The sequence below is a fragment of the Pungitius pungitius genome, chromosome 14, assembly GCF_949316345.1.
Source record: "Pungitius pungitius chromosome 14, fPunPun2.1, whole genome shotgun sequence".
Taxonomy (NCBI): Eukaryota; Metazoa; Chordata; class Actinopteri; order Perciformes; family Gasterosteidae; genus Pungitius; species Pungitius pungitius.
Genome location: NC_084913.1, coordinates 18,016,288 through 18,034,613, shown reverse-complemented (window position 1 = coordinate 18,034,613; position 18,326 = coordinate 18,016,288). Strand labels below are relative to the sequence as shown.

Below are 18,326 nucleotides of genomic sequence, written 5' to 3'. Positions count from 1 at the left end.
TGAAAAAAGGTCATTTGCTTGATAGAAACAGTGTAAGCTAAAGCATTCTTCATACAGTCCGTTTTAGCTGTTTTCTCCTTCTGCAAAAGCTTTGAAAGTAACAATAATGGTCAAAACGTAGTTGAGTGAATCAGGTTCTAAAACTACACCTAATCCTTCATACCATAATGATACTGGTGAATAAAGGTCATTTGCTTGATGTAAACAGTGTAAGCTAAAGCATTATTCATTAGATTCCGTTTTAGCTCTTTCTCCTTCTGCTAAAGCTTTGAAAGTAACAATAATGGTCAAAACGTAGTTGAGTGAATCAGGTTCTAAAACTACACCTAATCCTTCATACCATAATGATACTGGTGAATAAAGGTCATTTGCTTGATGGAAACAGTGTAAGCTAAAGCATTATTCATTAGATTCCGTTTTAGCTCTTTCTCCTTGTGCTAAAGCTTTGAAAGTAACAATAATGGTCAAAACGTAGTTGAGTGAATCAGGTTCTAAAACTAAACCTAATCCTTCATACCATAATGACAATGATGAAAAATGGTCATTTGCTTGATAGAAACAGTGTAAGCTAAAGCATTCTTCATACAGTCCGTTTTAGCTGTTTTCTCCTTCTGCAAAAGCTTTGAAAGTAACAATAATGGTCAAAACGTAGTTGAGTGAATCAGGTTCTAAAACTAAACCTAATCCTTCATACCATAATGATACTGATGAATAAAGGTCATTTGCTTGATGGAAACAGTGTAAGCTAAAGCATTATTCATTAGATTCCGTTTTAGCTGTTTCTCCTTCTGCAAAAGCTTTAAAAGTAACACAAATGGTCAAAACGTAGTTAAGTAAATCAGGTTCTAAAACTAAACCTAATCCTTCATACCATAATGATACTGATGAATAAAGGTCATTTGCTTGATGGAAACAGTGTAAGCTAAAGCATTATTCATTAGATTCCGTTTTAGCTGTTTCTCCTTCTGCAAAAGCTTTAAAAGTAACACAAATGGTCAAAACGTAGTTAAGTAAATCAGGTTCTAAAACTAGACCTAATCCTTCATACCATAATGATACTGATGAATAAAGGTCATTTGCTTGATGGAAACAGTGTAAGCTAAAGCATTCTTCATACAGTCCGTTTTAGCTGTTTTCTCCTTCTGCAAAAGCTTTGAAAGTAACAATAATGGTCAAAACGTAGTTGAGTGAATCAGGTTCTAAAACTAAACCTAATCCTTCATACCATAATGATACTGATGAATAAAGGTCATTTGCTTGATGGAAACAGTGTAAGCTAAAGCATTATTCATTAGATTCCGTTTTAGCTGTTTCTCCTTCTGCAAAAGCTTTAAAAGTAACACAAATGGTCAAAACGTAGTTAAGTAAATCAGGTTCTAAAACTAAACCTAATCCTTCATACCATAATGATACTGATGAATAAAGGTCATTTGCTTGATGGAAACAGTGTAAGCTAAAGCATTATTCATTAGATTCCGTTTTAGCTGTTTCTCCTTCTGCAAAAGCTTTAAAAGTAACACAAATGGTCAAAACGTAGTTAAGTAAATCAGGTTCTAAAACTAGACCTAATCCTTCATACCATAATGATACTGATGAATAAAGGTCATTTGCTTGATGGAAACAGTGTAAGCTAAAGCATTCTTCATACAGTCCGTTTTAGCTGTTTTCTCCTTCTGCAAAAGCTTTGAAAGTAACAATAATGGTCAAAACGTAGTTGAGTGAATCAGGTTCTAAAACTAAACCTAATCCTTCATACTATAATGATACTGATGAATAAAGGTCATTTGCTTGATGGAAACAGTGTAAGCTAAAGCATTCTTCATACAGTCCGTTTTAGCTGTTTTCTCCTTCTGCAAAAGCTTTGAAAGTAACAATAATGGTCAAAACGTAGTTGAGTGAATCATGTTCTAAAACTACACCTAATCCTTCATACCATAATGATACTGATGAATAAAGGTCATTTGCTTGATGGAAACAGTGTAAGCTAAAGCATTCTTCATACAGTCCGTTTTAGCTGTTTTCTCCTTCTGCAAAAGCTTTGAAAGTAACAATAATGGTCAAAACGTAGTTGAGTGAATCAGGTTCTAAAACTAAACCTAATCCTTCATACCATAATGATACTGATGAATAAAGGTCATTTGCTTGATGGAAACAGTGTAAGCTAAAGCATTCTTCATACAGTCCGTTTTAGCTGTTTTCTCCTTCTGCAAAAGCTTTAAAAGTAACACAAATGGTCAAAACGTAGTTAAGTAAATCAGGTTCTAAAACGAGACCTAATCCTTCATACCATAATGATACTGATGAATAAAGGTCATTTGCTTGATGGAAACAGTGTAAGCTAAAGCATTCTTCATACAGTCCGTTTTAGCTGTTTTCTCCTTCTGCAAAAGCTTTGAAAGTAACAATAATGGTCAAAACGTAGTTGAGTGAATCAGGTTCTAAAACTAAACCTAATCCTTCATACCATAATGACAATGATGAAAAATGGTCATTTGCTTGATGGAAACAGTGTAAGCTAAAGCATTATTCATACAGTCCGTTTTAGCTGTTTTCTCCTTCTGCAAAAGCTTTGAAAGTAACAATAATGGTCAAAACGTAGTTGAGTGAATCAGGTTCTAAAACTAAACCTAATCCTTCATACCATAATGATACTGATGAATAAAGGTCATTTGCTTGATGGAAACAGTGTAAGCTAAAGCATTCTTCATACAGTCCGTTTTAGCTGTTTTCTCCTTCTGCAAAAGCTTTAAAAGTAACACAAATGGTCAAAACGTAGTTAAGTAAATCAGGTTCTAAAACTAAACCTAATCCTTCATACCATAATGATACTGATGAATAAAGGTCATTTGCTTGATGGAAACAGTGTAAGCTAAAGCATTCTTCATACAGTCCGTTTTAGCTGTTTTCTCCTTCTGCAAAAGCTTTGAAAGTAACAATAATGGTCAAAACGTAGTTGAGTGAATCAGGTTCTAAAACTAAACCTAATCCTTCATACCATAATTACAATGATGAAAAAAGGTAATTTGCTTGATAGAAACAGTGTAAGCTAAAGCATTCTTCATACAGTCCGTTTTAGCTGTTTCTCCTTCTGCAAAAGCTTTGAAAGTAACAATAATGGTCAAAACGTAGTTGAGTGAATCAGGTTCTAAAACTACACCTAATCCTTCATACCATAATGACAATGATGAAAAAAGGTAATTTGCTTGATAGAAACAGTGTAAGCTAAAGCATTCTTCATACAGTCCGTTTTAGCTGTTTTCTCCTTCTGCAAAAGCTTTGAAAGTAACAATAATGGTCAAAACGTAGTTGAGTGAATCAGGTTCTAAAACTAAACCTAATCCTTCATACCATAATGATACTGATGAATAAAGGTCATTTGCTTGATGGAAACAGTGTAAGCTAAAGCATTCTTCATACAGTCCGTTTTAGCTGTTTTCTCCTTCTGCAAAAGCTTTGAAAGTAACAATAATGGTCAAAACGTAGTTGAGTGAATCAGGTTCTAAAACTACACCTAATCCTTCATACCATAATGATACTGGTGAATAAAGGTCATTTGCTTGATGGAAACAGTGTAAGCTAAAGCATTATTCATTAGATTCCGTTTTAGCTCTTTCTCCTTCTGCAAAAGCTTTGAAAGTAACACAAATGGTCAAAACGTAGTTAAGTGAATCAGGTTCTAAAACTAAACCTAATCCTTCATACCATAATGATACTGGTGAATAAAGGTCATTTGCTTGATAGAAACAGTGTAAGCTAAAGCATTCTTCATACAGTCCGTTTTAGCTGTTTTCTCCTTCTGCAAAAGCTTTGAAAGTAACAATAATGGTCAAAACGTAGTTGAGTGAATCAGGTTCTAAAACTAAACCTAATCCTTCATACCATAATGATACTGATGAATAAAGGTCATTCGCTTGATGGAAACAGTGTAAGCTAAAGCATTATTCATTAGATTCCGTTTTAGCTGTTTCTCCTTCTGCAAAAGCTTTGAAAGTAACAATAATGGTCAAAACGTAGTTGAGTGAATCATGTTCTAAAACTACACCTAATCCTTCATACCATAATGATAATGAGAAAAAAAGGTCATTTGCTTGATGGAAACAGTGTAAGCTAAAGCATTATTTATTAGATTCCGTTTCAGCTGTTTCTCATTCTGCAAAAGCTTTGAAAGTAACAATAATGGTCAAAACGTAGTTGAGTGAATCAGGTTCTAAAACTACACCTAATCCTTCATACCATAATGATAATGATGAAAAAAGGTCATTTGCTTGATAGAAACAGTGTAAGCTAAAGAAATCCTCTTAACAGTCCGTTTTAGCTGTTTTCTCCTTCTGCGAAAGCTTTTAAAGTATTAAACACACATACATGTACACACACACACACACACACACGCACGCTCGATACTTCAAGATTTTAAAGAATATATCTAGACCCAACATTTGACTCATCCACTCAACTTCTTCAGAGCTGTTCAGGTGACACCACTAATAATCCATCCAGGTGAGAGTAAACAAGCCATCCAGGTGACACTCATTAATGGGCGAGGTAATAGCACTCCAATATTCAAATAAAGAAACAATACAATCATGTAACACAGAACAGTTAAATAAGAAAAAATGTCCAAAACGGCTACAACACACACAGATACATGTATACACACATACACATACACACACATACATGTACACACCTATGTATACACACACACTGTTACTATCGGCTCAAAGAAAACGGACATAGCGTAGTGGGTATATGTCCAATGGTAGAACGCAAAACGGGTACATTTCAGAAAACAAATCAACCCCAACGAAAACCGCTCTTCTCTGTCGCCTCCCCCTCCTCCTTCCGCCCATAACCAGGTCCTTTTTATTCCGTCAGGCTGGGACATGCCTCGCGCGCCGGCACCTCCCATCAATGAAGCACACAGGACCAGACCTAGAATAGAGAGAAGACACAGGGAGACAGAACAGGAGAGACCAATGTATTGCAGGACGTAACACCCCCCCCTTTACAAGACAGGTCCTGGAGGCTATTCTACTTAGCACTACAACCATAATGTGAATAATAATAATAAAAGAAAACTAACTACACCCAAATGTACAAATGAGGTGCAAACGGTGCCAAATATACACAATAATGTACCAAAAAATCCCCTTCTGCCGGAAACGTTTTTTTAACTCCCTTTTCGCAAACCCATTTCCACAACTGTAACCCCCCTTTAATCCGGACCCTGGAAGACAGAAAAACAACAGGAAGAAGGTCATGGGGTTGCAAGCAGAAAGCTATTAACCAGAGGGAGCAAGGGACAAAGCGTCTGCAACCACATTCTGTGCCTTTAATGTGGCGAATATCCAAATGGTACGGTTGCAGAAAAAGAGCCCAACGCATTAAGCGCTGATTCGGATTCTGCAGGAAGTGCAAAAATGTTAACGGGTTTGTGGTGGCGGGCGTGGGTGGCGGCGTGGGTCCGATGTCACCGACCACCGACGCTGGAGGCGGCCACCACCCTGGCCGAGGACCACCTGGCGGTGCACCGCAGCGGGCAGGGCGGCCGGGAGGGAGCGACGCAACCAGCAGCAGCGCCAACCGGAGGGAGCCCGCAGCGGACCGCGGGGCGGCCCACACCGGCCCCACGTCAGGCGCCGACAGCCGTACACCGGGTCCCCCCGACCGCAGCAAAATCTGGCACCCTTCCTGACCCACAGGGAGATTCTCAGACGCCAGGGCAGGAGTGCTGGAAGTGCGGGCGGCCCGGCCACCTGCGGAGGGAGTGCCCGCTGATGGAGGTGGGGCAGGTGATCCGGGTCGCCGGCGCTCCAGCACCCTCCCCCGGCCCGGGAGCGACGTACCGCGTTCCGGTAAGAATCCAGGGGGGTACACGCCAGGCGATGGTGGATTCGGGCTGCTCGCAGTCCATGATACACCAGAGCCTGGTTAGGCCAGGGGCATTGGTAGAAGCGTCGGGGGTGAAAATTAGGTGTGTGCACGGGGACATTTATGAGTATCCCATAGTGTCCGTCGAACTTAGGTTCAAGGGGAAAAAATATAGAATGAAGGTCGCGGTTAGCTCCCACCTGACGCACCCAGTAATTTTGGTAACGGATTGGGAGGGATTTAACACGCTAATGGGAGTGGCTGCGGGGGTGCGTTCACGACCGACAGGGACATGCGGTATTTGTGCTGTGCTCAGCGGTGACGCGAGGTCGTCCGACGCCGCCGGGGGAGAAGGGGAACCGGCGGAGCCTCCCGTGGAGACTCCGGCGGTTCCCGAGTTCCGCTCCATGGAAGATTTTCCACTCGAGCAGTCTCGGGACGATACTCTACGCTCAGCCTACGACCAAGTGATAAGAATTGATGGTCATTTGATGATTGAATGATTTTCCAGCTACCGCTTTGTGCTAGTGCCATTGCGCAATATCTCTGCAAAGAGCGTCGCGCAAGCACTGTTTCAGGTCATCTCCCGGGTTGGAATACCGAAAGAGATTCTAACAGACCAGGGCACCTCGTTCATGTCGCGCACACTGGGAGAACTTTACAGGTTACTGGGCATTAAGTCCGTCCGCACCAGCGTTTACCATCCCCAGACTGACGGGTTGGTGGAGCGGATGAATCGGACGCTGAAGTCCATGATTCGTAAATTTATTAGCGACGATGAACGTAATTGGGATAAATGGCTTGACCCTCTGTTGTTTGCAGTCCGGGAGGTTCCCCAGGCCTCCACCGGGTTTTCCCCTTTGAGCTTCTGTTTGGGAGATCACCAAGAGGGGTGCTGGACCTTATTAAAGAAAGCTGGGAGGAAGGTCCGAGCCCCGGGAAAAACGAGATCCAGTACGTCCTGGACTACGAGCAAAGCTCCACACACTGGGTAGGATGTCACAGGAGAATTTGCTCCAGGCCCAGGAACGACAACAACGGCTGTACAACAGAGGAGCCAAGCTGCGAGAATTCACACCGGGAGAAAAGGTACTTGTATTTCTTCCTTCTTCCAACTCAAAACTCCTGGCTAAGTGGCAAGGGCCCTTCGAGGTCACACGCCGGGTGGGGGATGTTGATTATGAGATGGTGCAGTCTGACAGGGGCGGGGCTACACAAATATACCACCTCAACCTCCTGAAACCCTGGAGGGAGGCGGAGTCGGTTTCTCTGATCTCCACAGTATCCGAAAGAGAGGACCTGGGGCCGGAGGTGCCAAAAGCGGCTAATCCCACCCCGCTCCCGTGTGAGGGTCGTCTCTCTGAGGATCAGAGGGCAGACGTGGCCCAGTTGCAGGAGCGGTTTGCTGACGTGTTCTCCCCCCGGCCAGGCAGCACCGACCTGATAGCGCACCGAATCGAGACACCCCCGGGGGTGACGGTGAGGTCACGACCCTACAGACTACCCGAACACAACAGAAAAGTGGTTCGGGAGGAATTAGCGGCTATGTTGGAGATGGAGGTAATAGAAGAGTCCAACAGCGCCTGGTGCAGCCCCATCGTTCTGGTGGCCAAGAAGGATGGGACTGTGCGGTTCTGCATGGACTACCGCAAGGTAAGCGACGTGTCCCCGATTCGACGCCTACCCAATGCCGAAAAAGGAGGTGAGGCGGTTTTTGGGGCTGGCGGGTTACTACATTGACCGACCTGACCCGAAAAGGTGCGTCAGATCCGGTCCAGTGGTCGGAGCAGTGCCAGCGGGCGTTTGAGAAGGTAAAACAGACTCTCTGTGGGGAGCCACTCCTCCACACACCTAACTTTTCTCTCCCGTTTGTGCTGCAGACCGACGCGTCGGACAGAGGGCTGGGGGCCGTTTTGTCCCAGGAGGTCGAGGCGGTCGACCGCCCGGTGGTCTACATCAGCCTGAAACTGTCGGAGAGGGAGGCCAGGTACAGCACGGTGGAGAAGGAGTGCCTGGCCATCCGGTGGGCGGTGGGCTCCCTGCGCTACTACCTCCTGGGACGCTCATTCACCCTCTGTTCGGACCACGCCCCGCTCCAATGGCTCCACCGCATGAAGGATACTAACGCCCGGATCACGCCCGGGGGGGAGTAAGCTAGGCTCCCCGGCCTAAGTCGGGCGGTGGGGGTATGTGGTGGCGGGCGTGGTTTCAGCCCGGCTGCAGGTGGGAGAGAGGGGGAGTGGCTCGGGGGAACAGTGTCAGGTGAAAACCATGACAATCAGCTGGGGATAATCATGTGTGTGTGTGCTCTCCCCTATATAGCAGTGAGGCGGGGGCGAGCGAGGAGAAGGGAGACCGACCAAGCGAGCGGCATGTTCTAGAGAGCGGGAGCAAGATAAATAAAATAATAAAAACATTGAAACTCACCACCCTGGTGTCGAGTGCCTCTGTCCACAGCCGTATCAACCCACACCGTACAGGGTTATGATCACAGAAGACTATCAGCGAAGAAACATCAGCAACATAGACCTCAAAATGCTGAAGTGCCCAAATTAAAGCCAAAGCTTCTTTCTCATTGACAGAATAATTTGCCTGATACGAAACACACTTCCGAGAGAAGAAAGAGACTGGACGATCAACTCCCTTTTTGTCTTCCTGGAGAAAAACAGCTCCAGCTCCTACCTGACTAGCATCAACTTGTAGTTTGAACGTCCGGTTTAAATGTGGTGCTGCCAGGCCTGGAGAAGAAGTTAAAAGAGCTTTAACAGTCTCAAAGGAAGTCTGGCAATCAGGTGTCCAGCTGAACTTGACAGTGGACTTCAGTAGGTTAGTTGACGGAGCAACCACTGAAGAGAAATTTGGGCAGAAACATCGATAAAACCCCACCATACCCCAAAATCTAATCAGCTCTTTTTTGTTGGTGGGTGACGGATACTGGTCTATGGCCAAAGTCTTAGCTCGTATGGGGGACACTTGTCCTTGGCCCACGACCTTTCCCGGGTAGGTCACCGTCGCCCTTGGAAACTCTCACTTTGCAAGGTTGACAGTTAGCTAAGCCTGGTCAAGACGGCGGAACAAAGCTCGAACAGAGTCCAAGTGCCCCTCCCAAGTATTAATAAAGACCACCTCATCATCCAAATACACTGCACAACCCTCTAGAGTCAGCAAATACCTCGACCCACTTTTTGCAACCGGTAATGGCCCCACACAGTCCAACTGTAAATGCTCAAAAGGACCAGCCACAACGGGTATTGGCTGCAACGGTGCAGGCTTCATGACCTGATTGGGCTTTCCAGTCATCTGGCATATGTGGCAGGTTTTAATATAGGCAGCAACATATTTCTTTAATTTTGGCCAATAGAAATGACGCATAATTACCCCAAATGCCCTAGCATGTCGTGAGCAGTCTTCAGCACCAGCTGTCGAATGCTGGTAGGCATCACAACCTGAAACCATGATAAAAGTGGTGGGGGGTGGATTGTGACAGGTAGCACTGCGGGTTAGACTGACATCATTAGTGAGCGTCCTTTTTAACCAGCAGGCGACACACACTTCATCTCAGCTGTTTCCCGGTTCCTTACCGTAAGCGAAAGGGAAATCGGCAGGTAGGTCGTTGACTTGCGGGTTTATTGTCATTGTAGAAAACGTCAGTTTACAAAACATCTTTGTAGGTTTTGCCGGCGGAGTGGGGTTGCTTTAAAATTCGTGGTCTAACGCCTCAGCCTTTCCAGGTAGGAATCGATTGTAGGACCACCGCAGACAAACCGTATTCATTTAACTTGTGCGAATCTGCTTAATTTCCAGGTGGCGCACAGCTGCTGTTTTGCTCCATGTTTTCCTTCACGTTTTGCAGAATAGTGATCGAGTATTGGGCACTTTACTTGAATTGACTTGAATTGTAATATGGTACTTGCATGAACCATTTTTAACTTTTCTTGTTGTCATTGTGTGAGTGGGTTTGTAATGAGTGTGCTGTGTGTGTGTTTGTATTGATGCATACAGGTTGCACTGGGTATTTAAAACTTCTGGGGAGATTCGCTCTCCCCACACAGACGGCCGCTCTACCCTCGCCGTGGCTCGGGAACTGGGCGAGTATATCGATTTTTTACGAGCAAGCTTTTATAAATATCTATTGTGCCTTATTATGCTATTGTACCAATAAATTATTGTTTTGTAAGGTGAAGATGTCTCTGTCCCTTGAGTAAAACGAATCTGGGTTGCTCAATCTTATTGGGCGACCGCCCCTTGACAATTAAGGTTGCGAGAACGGAGGAAGTGCAGTTTGGGGTGACTCCCAATCCCCCAGTGCGATCACCAGGCCACCTTGCAGGGGAAGGGACAGGCCAGCCAAACCCCCCTCCAGAACTAGTGTTTCCACTGACAACCCGAGTAACAGCGAGCAAACAGTCTAATCTCCATCGCTTGCCAGAGACAACCGTGAGTGGGCGGGGTTTTGCCATAAAATATGTACCTTTAGGCAATGGAGGCGAGCTTTACCCTCTGGACGAGGATAAAAGTGGTGGGGGGTAGATTGTGACAGGTAGCACTGCGGGTTAGACTGACGTCATTAGTGAGGGCCCTATTTAACCAGCAGGCGACACACACCTCGTCCAGCTGTCTCCCGGTTCTTTAAGGAAGGGAAATCGGCAGGTAGGTCGTTAACTTGCGGGTTTATTGTTTATACAAAACACCTTTGTAGGTTTTGCCATTGGAGTGGGGTTCCTTTAAACTTCGTCAGGGAGGGTCTAACGCCTCAGCCTTTCCAGGTAGGAATCGATTGTAGGACCACCGCAGACAAACCGTATTTCTTTTACATGTGCAAATCTGCTTAATTTCCAGGTGGCGCACAGCTGCTGTTTTGCTCCATGTTTTCCTTCACGTTTTGCAGAATAGCGATCAAGTATTGCACTGGGTGTTTAAAACTTTCGGGGAGATTCGCTGAACCCACACAGACGGCGGCCCTACCCTCGCCGTGGCTAGGGAACTGGGCGAGTATATAGATTTTTTACGAGCAAGATTTTATATATATCTGCAATATCTATTGGGCCTTATTATGCTATTGTACCAATAAATTATTGTTTTGTAAGGTGAAGATATCTCTGTCCCTTGAGTAAAACGAATCTGGGTTGCTCAGTCTTATTGGGCGACCGCCCCTTATATACTGTATATATATGAGAGGTGATATATATATAAGAGGTGGCGTCCTAGTGGTTAAAAACTAGACGACCGGCCCGTGTCACACATGGTTCCCCAAGTGAACTGTTAGTTGAGGGTGTCCATTTTCTTAATAGTAAACCATCTTGAACAGAATAATCATGAGCCACACTTTCAAAACTGTTAGCAGGAACAGCCCGCTCAAACAACGAAGAGAGAGATTGATCCTCGTGCTGTTCCTTAACTAGTTCTTCATGAGGAAGAGTCAAGGGAAAATCTGGTAGAGCAAACTTCTTTTCTGCAGTTGCCTTGACCTTCTGGGCCTCCCCGGCAGCAGCACGACTAGCAGCACGGGTCACAGCACAAGCAGCAAACACCTGAGGCAACTCTTTAAAACCATCATCAGCTTCCTTCCTCAGCTGAGGAGAACCAGTGGCTACGGGAGGAGGGTTACTCTGCCACACACGCCCCCCAGCCAGATTATTTCCTAATATAACGGACACTCCCAACATAACCTCCCCCTCTACCAACTCCGAATAGAGCACAACCTTGTGTAATGGGACTTCGAAAGTACTAAGATCAATACCTCTCACCAACAGAGACCTCCCAGACCTCGAGGAAGAAGAAAACGGCAAAATAAAGGACTCTGAGGCTCCTGTATCACGTAAGATTTTTATAGGAAATTTATCCTCACTGCCAATTAGTGAAACAAATCCATCTGAAATAAGCAGAGTGTAGTTAGGCTTCAGTTTGTTAGGAAGTACAACATCTGAGTTACAAGGCGACACAGCTAAAGCAGTAGGTTTCACAAACAAATAACGAGCTTTGGCTTTTCCTTCAGCGCTGGACAGTTCCCTTTCCAACAGGGCTGGACTGAGACAAAAAAAGGGCCCTGGCATTTTTGCTCAGACCGGCCCCCCACAATCGGTCGGACACAACCACCAACCAGTACACTATCCTAGCTTTCCCTGTAGATATGCATATCTATTCCTCCGTTCCCAAAAACCCATACAAAGCTGAGGACTACTGTAAGTGCCATGGACAGTAATGTCGGTAATCAGACAGTTGATGGACCCCATTGACTTCCATAGTAGAAAAAAAAATACTATGGAAGTCAATGGGGTCCATCAACTGTCTGATTACCGACATTCTTCAAAATACATATTTTTGTTTATCAGAATAAAGAAATTCATACAGGTTTGAAACAACTTGGGGGTGAGTAAATGATGACACAATTTTCATTTTTGGGTGAACTATCCCTTTAAAGAGTACAAACCCCTCTTTAATATGACACCAAACAACATTTACCTCTAATTGTTGAGACACTTCCCATAAAAAACCTCTAACAAACAAATTACTCACACAAAACGTCCTGATAATATATATATATATATATATATATATACAATTTAGAGTATTCACTTGCCGTAATATTGCATATTGATGATATTGGAAATTCGTTAGTTAGTTGAATATACAGCTTTCAAAATGCAAAGCGGGTTTTTAACCCCCAAATAACATGCGTTAGCGACCTCTTCTAACGTGTAACTCGTTGTGGGCGAGTAATAATTCATCATTTAAGTTTTTTTCTAGAGAAGAAGGGCCCTCGACGTTATGAGTTTTAAATGGTTACATTAGAATATCCCAAGTTGCAATTGAATAAGTGAACTCTCAACTGTGCTAGCTACAAAAACAGTGCAAAATAGCTTATGCTGTGTTATTTTACTTTAGCTAACTGAGTGGCCATTGCAGTAACTTTTAAGTGACAATTTGACAAATGACAACCTGACACTCAGACTTTATAATAGCAACAACCGACAACGATAATGTTTGTTGCCTTATTATAATATTCATTAATTGAGGTAACTGTTAAATCGTCATCACCTTGGTTGTGGCCCAGCCAGGCCCACACACACTGTCCTCATGCACCCGCCCTGATTAACACCCCCTCCCTGTTCATGTAGCTACCTGCTTGCTTACCGTTTCAATGACACTCTCCTGCTCACTCTGCCCCTCCTGGACTTCACTGTCACACTGACACCTGCTGCACCTTCTCCTCTGCTTCCTGCGAGCTAGGTTTGCCAACCGTCCCGTATTACCCGGGACATCCAGAATTATGGGCAATTTTGATTTCCCAATCACAGTCTGCTAAGTCAATGACGCGCGAAAAACTCCCGGTTGTTGTGAAGTTGTGGCGCATCAGAGCAGTGTGCGCGCGGGTGCCGGGTGGCCAGAGTGGAGCATGTGAGGATGTACAAGCCCGGCCGCCGACCGCTAGCGCCCCCCCCGTCAGCCCGCGAAAGTGTCCCTGATTTGGGGTTGGGAGAGTTGGCAACCCTACTGCGAGCGCAAGCACCGCTATCGCTGTGGCTAGTCACCGCTCGTCCTCCATGTGCTGTGTTCACCTGCTGTTTCTGCAACATGTCGTCAGGTTCTGTAGTTGTTTTGGAAACTGAAGCTACAGCACTAAACACGTCGGTTATTTTTGAACATGTTGAGGCATCAACCTCTAGATTTTTCTTTGGCCCGCAATTTCTCCGCACCCCCCTTGCTCTTACGTTTTTGTTTCTCCATCTTAATCCACACACACATTTCTTTCTAGCTCGGAGTCACTAAATGCATCTGACTGACACACGGAAAGGGAGGGGTGGAGCCTGCTAATAGATGATTGGGCCAGCCCAGTGTCAGTATGGAAAATGAACCAATGGGCAGCTGTCCCTGCTTTATGGGCCGGTCGAAAGCAAAAACATTTTTTTTTTTTTTATAATTTTTTTTTACAGTGCCCCCAAGTGCGTCGGCCCACCGGGCATTTGCCCGGTATGCCCGATTACCAGTCCAGCCCTGCTTTCCAATGACCTCTCCCTTGGCAATGACGGCAAACTTACTCTCCACCAGATGTAGCACCTGACCGGTCTTGACTAACTGGAGGAGGATTAATGCTTGGAGTCCTATTATGAAAAGAAAACGCGTCTCTTTGTCCACTTGCGAAACGCAGTCGCTCGCCAACATGAGCTTTATGCGTTAGCTCGTATTCATCTACCAACTCCGCCGCAGCGGCTTCGTTCGCAGCCTGCTTCTCAGCAACATACGTCGCAACCCGCTCTGGCAATGTGTTCTTAAATTGCTCCAAGACTATCAGGTCAGTCATGTTGTCAACTGTTTTCACTTTTTTTTTTGCAGCATGGCTTGGAGCCGAAGGAATTTTTCCCTCATCCTCATCCTCAGATAACTCGGCAGACGCTACAAGCAAACCCCTGGCGCCCAAGGCCGCCTCCATTGTACTTTATCTCTTTTTTATATCGCTTACTCGTAAGCTCTATGCCATAATGGCTAGCCAGTTCGATCAATTGATCCTTTGTCAATGCATCTAACAACACGTTCGAAGGTTCCTTCGCAAACTCTTCGAAAAGCGACGCCATTCTTCAAACAATTAAGATTGCTACTATTCCCTCCAATGAACCTACGGAATTACAATCTAAAGTTTGCATTAATTAAACATGCAGGGAAGGCAAGCGATATTTCATTCAGCCAATAACCACTCCTTTTAAGCATACCAAAATAACTCATACAATACTAGACGCGGATCTTCAAACAGGCTTGCGGTGGGATAGATTAAGCACAAAGCCCGTAGGAATGGCCAAACAACCAGAGGAATCTGGCGATTTCCCTAAATCGGTAGTGCCCCCGAGACAAATGCTCTAGCCACGGACCTGTTCAAAACAAAACCCACACGTCCCAAAAACACGCAATCTACAGTGTAAGCACAAAAAGAAAGGTTTATGGCTAATTGAAAATCAAACGTATATCACTGAACTTAGCCTCCATGTCCGACACTCCCGTACAATTACAACGGACGGCCACTTGCCGCGGCTCCAACAAGTTAACAAACATTCATGTTGGTGCGAAACCCGCACCGGCCAGGTGCAACATGTAAAGTTAACTCAGACACAGACACACACACACACACACACACATGTATACATAGACACACACACATACACACACATACACAAACAAACTTACATGTACACAGACACACATACATGTACACAAACACACACATGTAAACACATACACACACACATTCATGTACACACCTATGTATACACAGACACACACACATACATGTACACACACAGACATGTATACACAGTCACACACATACATGCACACATACATGTTGTGGTGGCGGGCGTGGTTTCAGCTCGGCTGCAGGGGGGAGAGAGGGGGAGTGGCTCGGGGAACAGTGCCAGGAGGGAACAATTGACTGATGATTGACATGTGTGTGTCCTCCCTACTTACAGTTTTTTTGGATTGCTAAAGCACAATTTTCAAAACAGGGCCCGTGTTTTCAAAACACTACACACAATTAGCACAACCACACACCCAATTAGCAAAACACTAAAGATCCTTTGCAAAATTAAACACACTTGTTAAAACTATACACTTCTTTTTAAAAAACACACTTTGTTACCATATGAAGCACACACGTTTCACATTACTATACTCTGTTTGCACGAGTTACACTCTACTGTGATAAACTTAAAACACTTTTAGCACTTCTACTTTCTTATGATTAGAGTAGGCTACTACATCAACAAAGTACAAATATAATGTAAATTCACCAAACACTACACAAGACCAATGTTGCTGATTGAAGATACTCATTTATTTCTCAACACGCCCAAAATGTTGACATGGAGATCCATAATACTGTAACCAAGCGTCACTTTACGTATTGTAAATGAAAAAAAAAACATTACATTAAAAAACTAGATATTGTCTCTTCGCCTAGCTGGATCTGGCCAGAGAATTTCATCAACATCGCAAGCAATGTTGTCATTAGCAAGACACCTTGGAAAGAAACGTCTTGAATGACGAATCCATCCTTGCATTGCTGCAACCTCCATCTGGTCACAGGCGTCCTCCATGGCTTGGATGAGGGGGACCTCAGCCTGGAGACGGAGATCATATACCTTCCACCGCCAAGCAGAGAAAAACTCTTCTATAGGGTTGAGGAATGGAGAGTATGGTGGAAGGTATAGGACTGTGAACTGTGGATGTTGCTGAAACCAGTTCTGAACCAGAGCAGAGCGGTGGAAAGACACATTGTCCCAGACAACAATGTATTGCATACGATCGATTTGATTTAATGCAGTTATGTTGTGCAATTGGTCCAAGAATGCAAGAATGAGTGCTGTGTTGTAAGGGCCCATATGGGCATGGCGGTGGAGGACCCCATTCTGTGTAATGGCTGCACAGAGTGTTATATTACCCCCACGTTGCCCTGGGACATTGACTATAGCCCTGTGGCCAATGATGTTTCTTCCCCTCCTTCGTGTTTTCGTCAGGTTGAACCCAGCCTCATCTACATAAATGAACTCATGCTGGATCTCCTCTCCATCCATTTGTAAAACTCTCTGAAAAACAGTGTCAGGCAAAATGGTGTAGTTCAGTGTAGATCTAGTAGACATGTTACAGTAAAAGATGATGAGACAGTATGCAAGATCACACTGCTAAAGTGAATACATACCTCTGCATAATCATGCCGCGCTCGTTTCACTCTTTCGGAATTGCGCTCGAAAGGCACTCTATAAATTTGCTTCATTTGAATATGGTTTTTTTTTAGGATGCGTGCCAGTGTTGATGTTGAGACCTGATGGATATCGTTGAAAATGGCGTGGTCATTGACAATGTTAGCTTGGAGCTGCTTGAGTGTTATAGCATTGTTGGCCAAAACCAGATTTACTATCTCCCTCTCTTGCTGTTCTGTGAACATAGGAGGTCTTCCCCCTTGTCGTCCCTGACCCTCAATCCTATGTAGAAAAAAAAAAACAGTATACAATAGTACAATCATTTCACAAGAAAAGGTAACAGAAGTGCTGATAGTGCATAGAATACAGTACTGTAAGCAGTTACTGAAACCATGCAGATGTTTTTGATATGATATTTTTACAATACCTATTTTCCAGTCGAAATGTTCTTATCACACTTGCCACTGTATATCGGCTTAGATTTGGCTGAACTCGCAGTCCAGCCTCCCTCAGCGTCAGGCCGTGGTTGACAACGTGGTCAACCAGTGTTGCGCGGATCTCATTTGTCAGATTCGGTCCTCTTTGAGCACATGCTTGTCTTCCTCTTCCTGGTCGTTCTTCTCGTCCTCGTCCTCGTCCTCGTCCTGGTCCTGGTCCTCGTCCTCGTCCTCGTCCTGGTCCTGGTCCTGGTCCTGGTCCTTCTTCTCGTCCTCGTCCTCGTCTTTGTCTTACTCTTTCCATTGTGCTTGAAGACCGATGAACTCACCTGCTGCTTTTTATAGTGCTTATACACCTGATTGGTGTGTCTACAATTAAGCAAACAGGTGTTTGCACACCTGATGACTGTGTTGAAGCAATTGGTTGGACGGTGTGCTCATTTGACAGTCAGTGCTTTGGTATTGCAAGGACATGACTTCATGATAGATTTTTGTGTGACCCCGGTGTCAAGTGCCTCTGTCCGGAGCCCGACCAACCCACACCGTACACATGTATACACACAAACATGTACACACACACATGTATACACAGACACACACATACATGTACACACAAACACACACACATGTACACACATACACACACACGTACACACACACATACATGTACACACATATGTATACACAGACACACACACATGCATGTACAGACACACACATACACACACACACACATACTTGTACACACACACACACACACACAGACATGTATACATACACATACACAAACAAACGTACATGTATACAGACACACAGACATGTACACACCTATGTATACAGACACACACATACATCGACACACACACATACATGTATACACATACACACACACGTACACACACACATACATGTACACACATATGTATACACAGACACACACATGCATGTACAGACACACACATACACACACACACATACTTGTACACACATACACACACATACATGTACACACACACACACACACACACAAACAGACATGTATACATACACATACACAAACAAACGTACATGTATACAGACACACAGACATGTACACACCTATGTATACAGACACACACATACATGGACACACACACATACATGTATACACAAACACACACATGTACACACATACACACACACGTACACACACATAGACATGTATACACAGACACACACACATACATGTACACACATATGTATACACAGACACACACATGCATGTACATACACACACATATACACACACATACTTGTACACACATACACACACACGTACACACACATAGAC

The 18,326-nt window shown here is 44.3% G+C and overlaps 1 protein-coding gene across 1 annotated transcript; it reads right to left on the bottom strand.

Annotated features, from left to right (window-relative positions):
* Positions 1–15,797: 15,797 nt before the first annotated feature.
* LOC134104102 (uncharacterized) lies at positions 15,798–17,471 on the bottom strand. The gene is made up of 3 exons (XM_062557420.1): positions 16,987–17,471; positions 16,559–16,841; positions 15,798–16,445 (listed from the first exon to the last, which is right to left on the bottom strand). The coding sequence occupies exons 1-3, from the start codon at positions 17,298–17,300 to the stop codon at positions 15,798–15,800; spliced, it is 1,245 nt and encodes a 414-aa protein (XP_062413404.1). The 5' UTR covers positions 17,301–17,471.
* Between the last annotated feature and the right edge of the window lie 855 nt (positions 17,472–18,326).

Coding starts and splice junctions, on each gene's coding strand:
- LOC134104102 (XM_062557420.1), bottom strand. CDS start 17,300: ATGGAAAGAGTAAGACAAAGACGAGGACGAGGACGAGAAGAAGGACCA. Junction 16,842..16,986: donor ACATTTCGACTGGAAAATAG/GTATTGTAAAAA, acceptor TTTTCTACATAG/GATTGAGGGTCAGGGACGAC. Junction 16,446..16,558: donor CGCGGCATGATTATGCAGAG/GTATGTATTCAC, acceptor ACTGTTTTTCAG/AGAGTTTTACAAATGGATGG.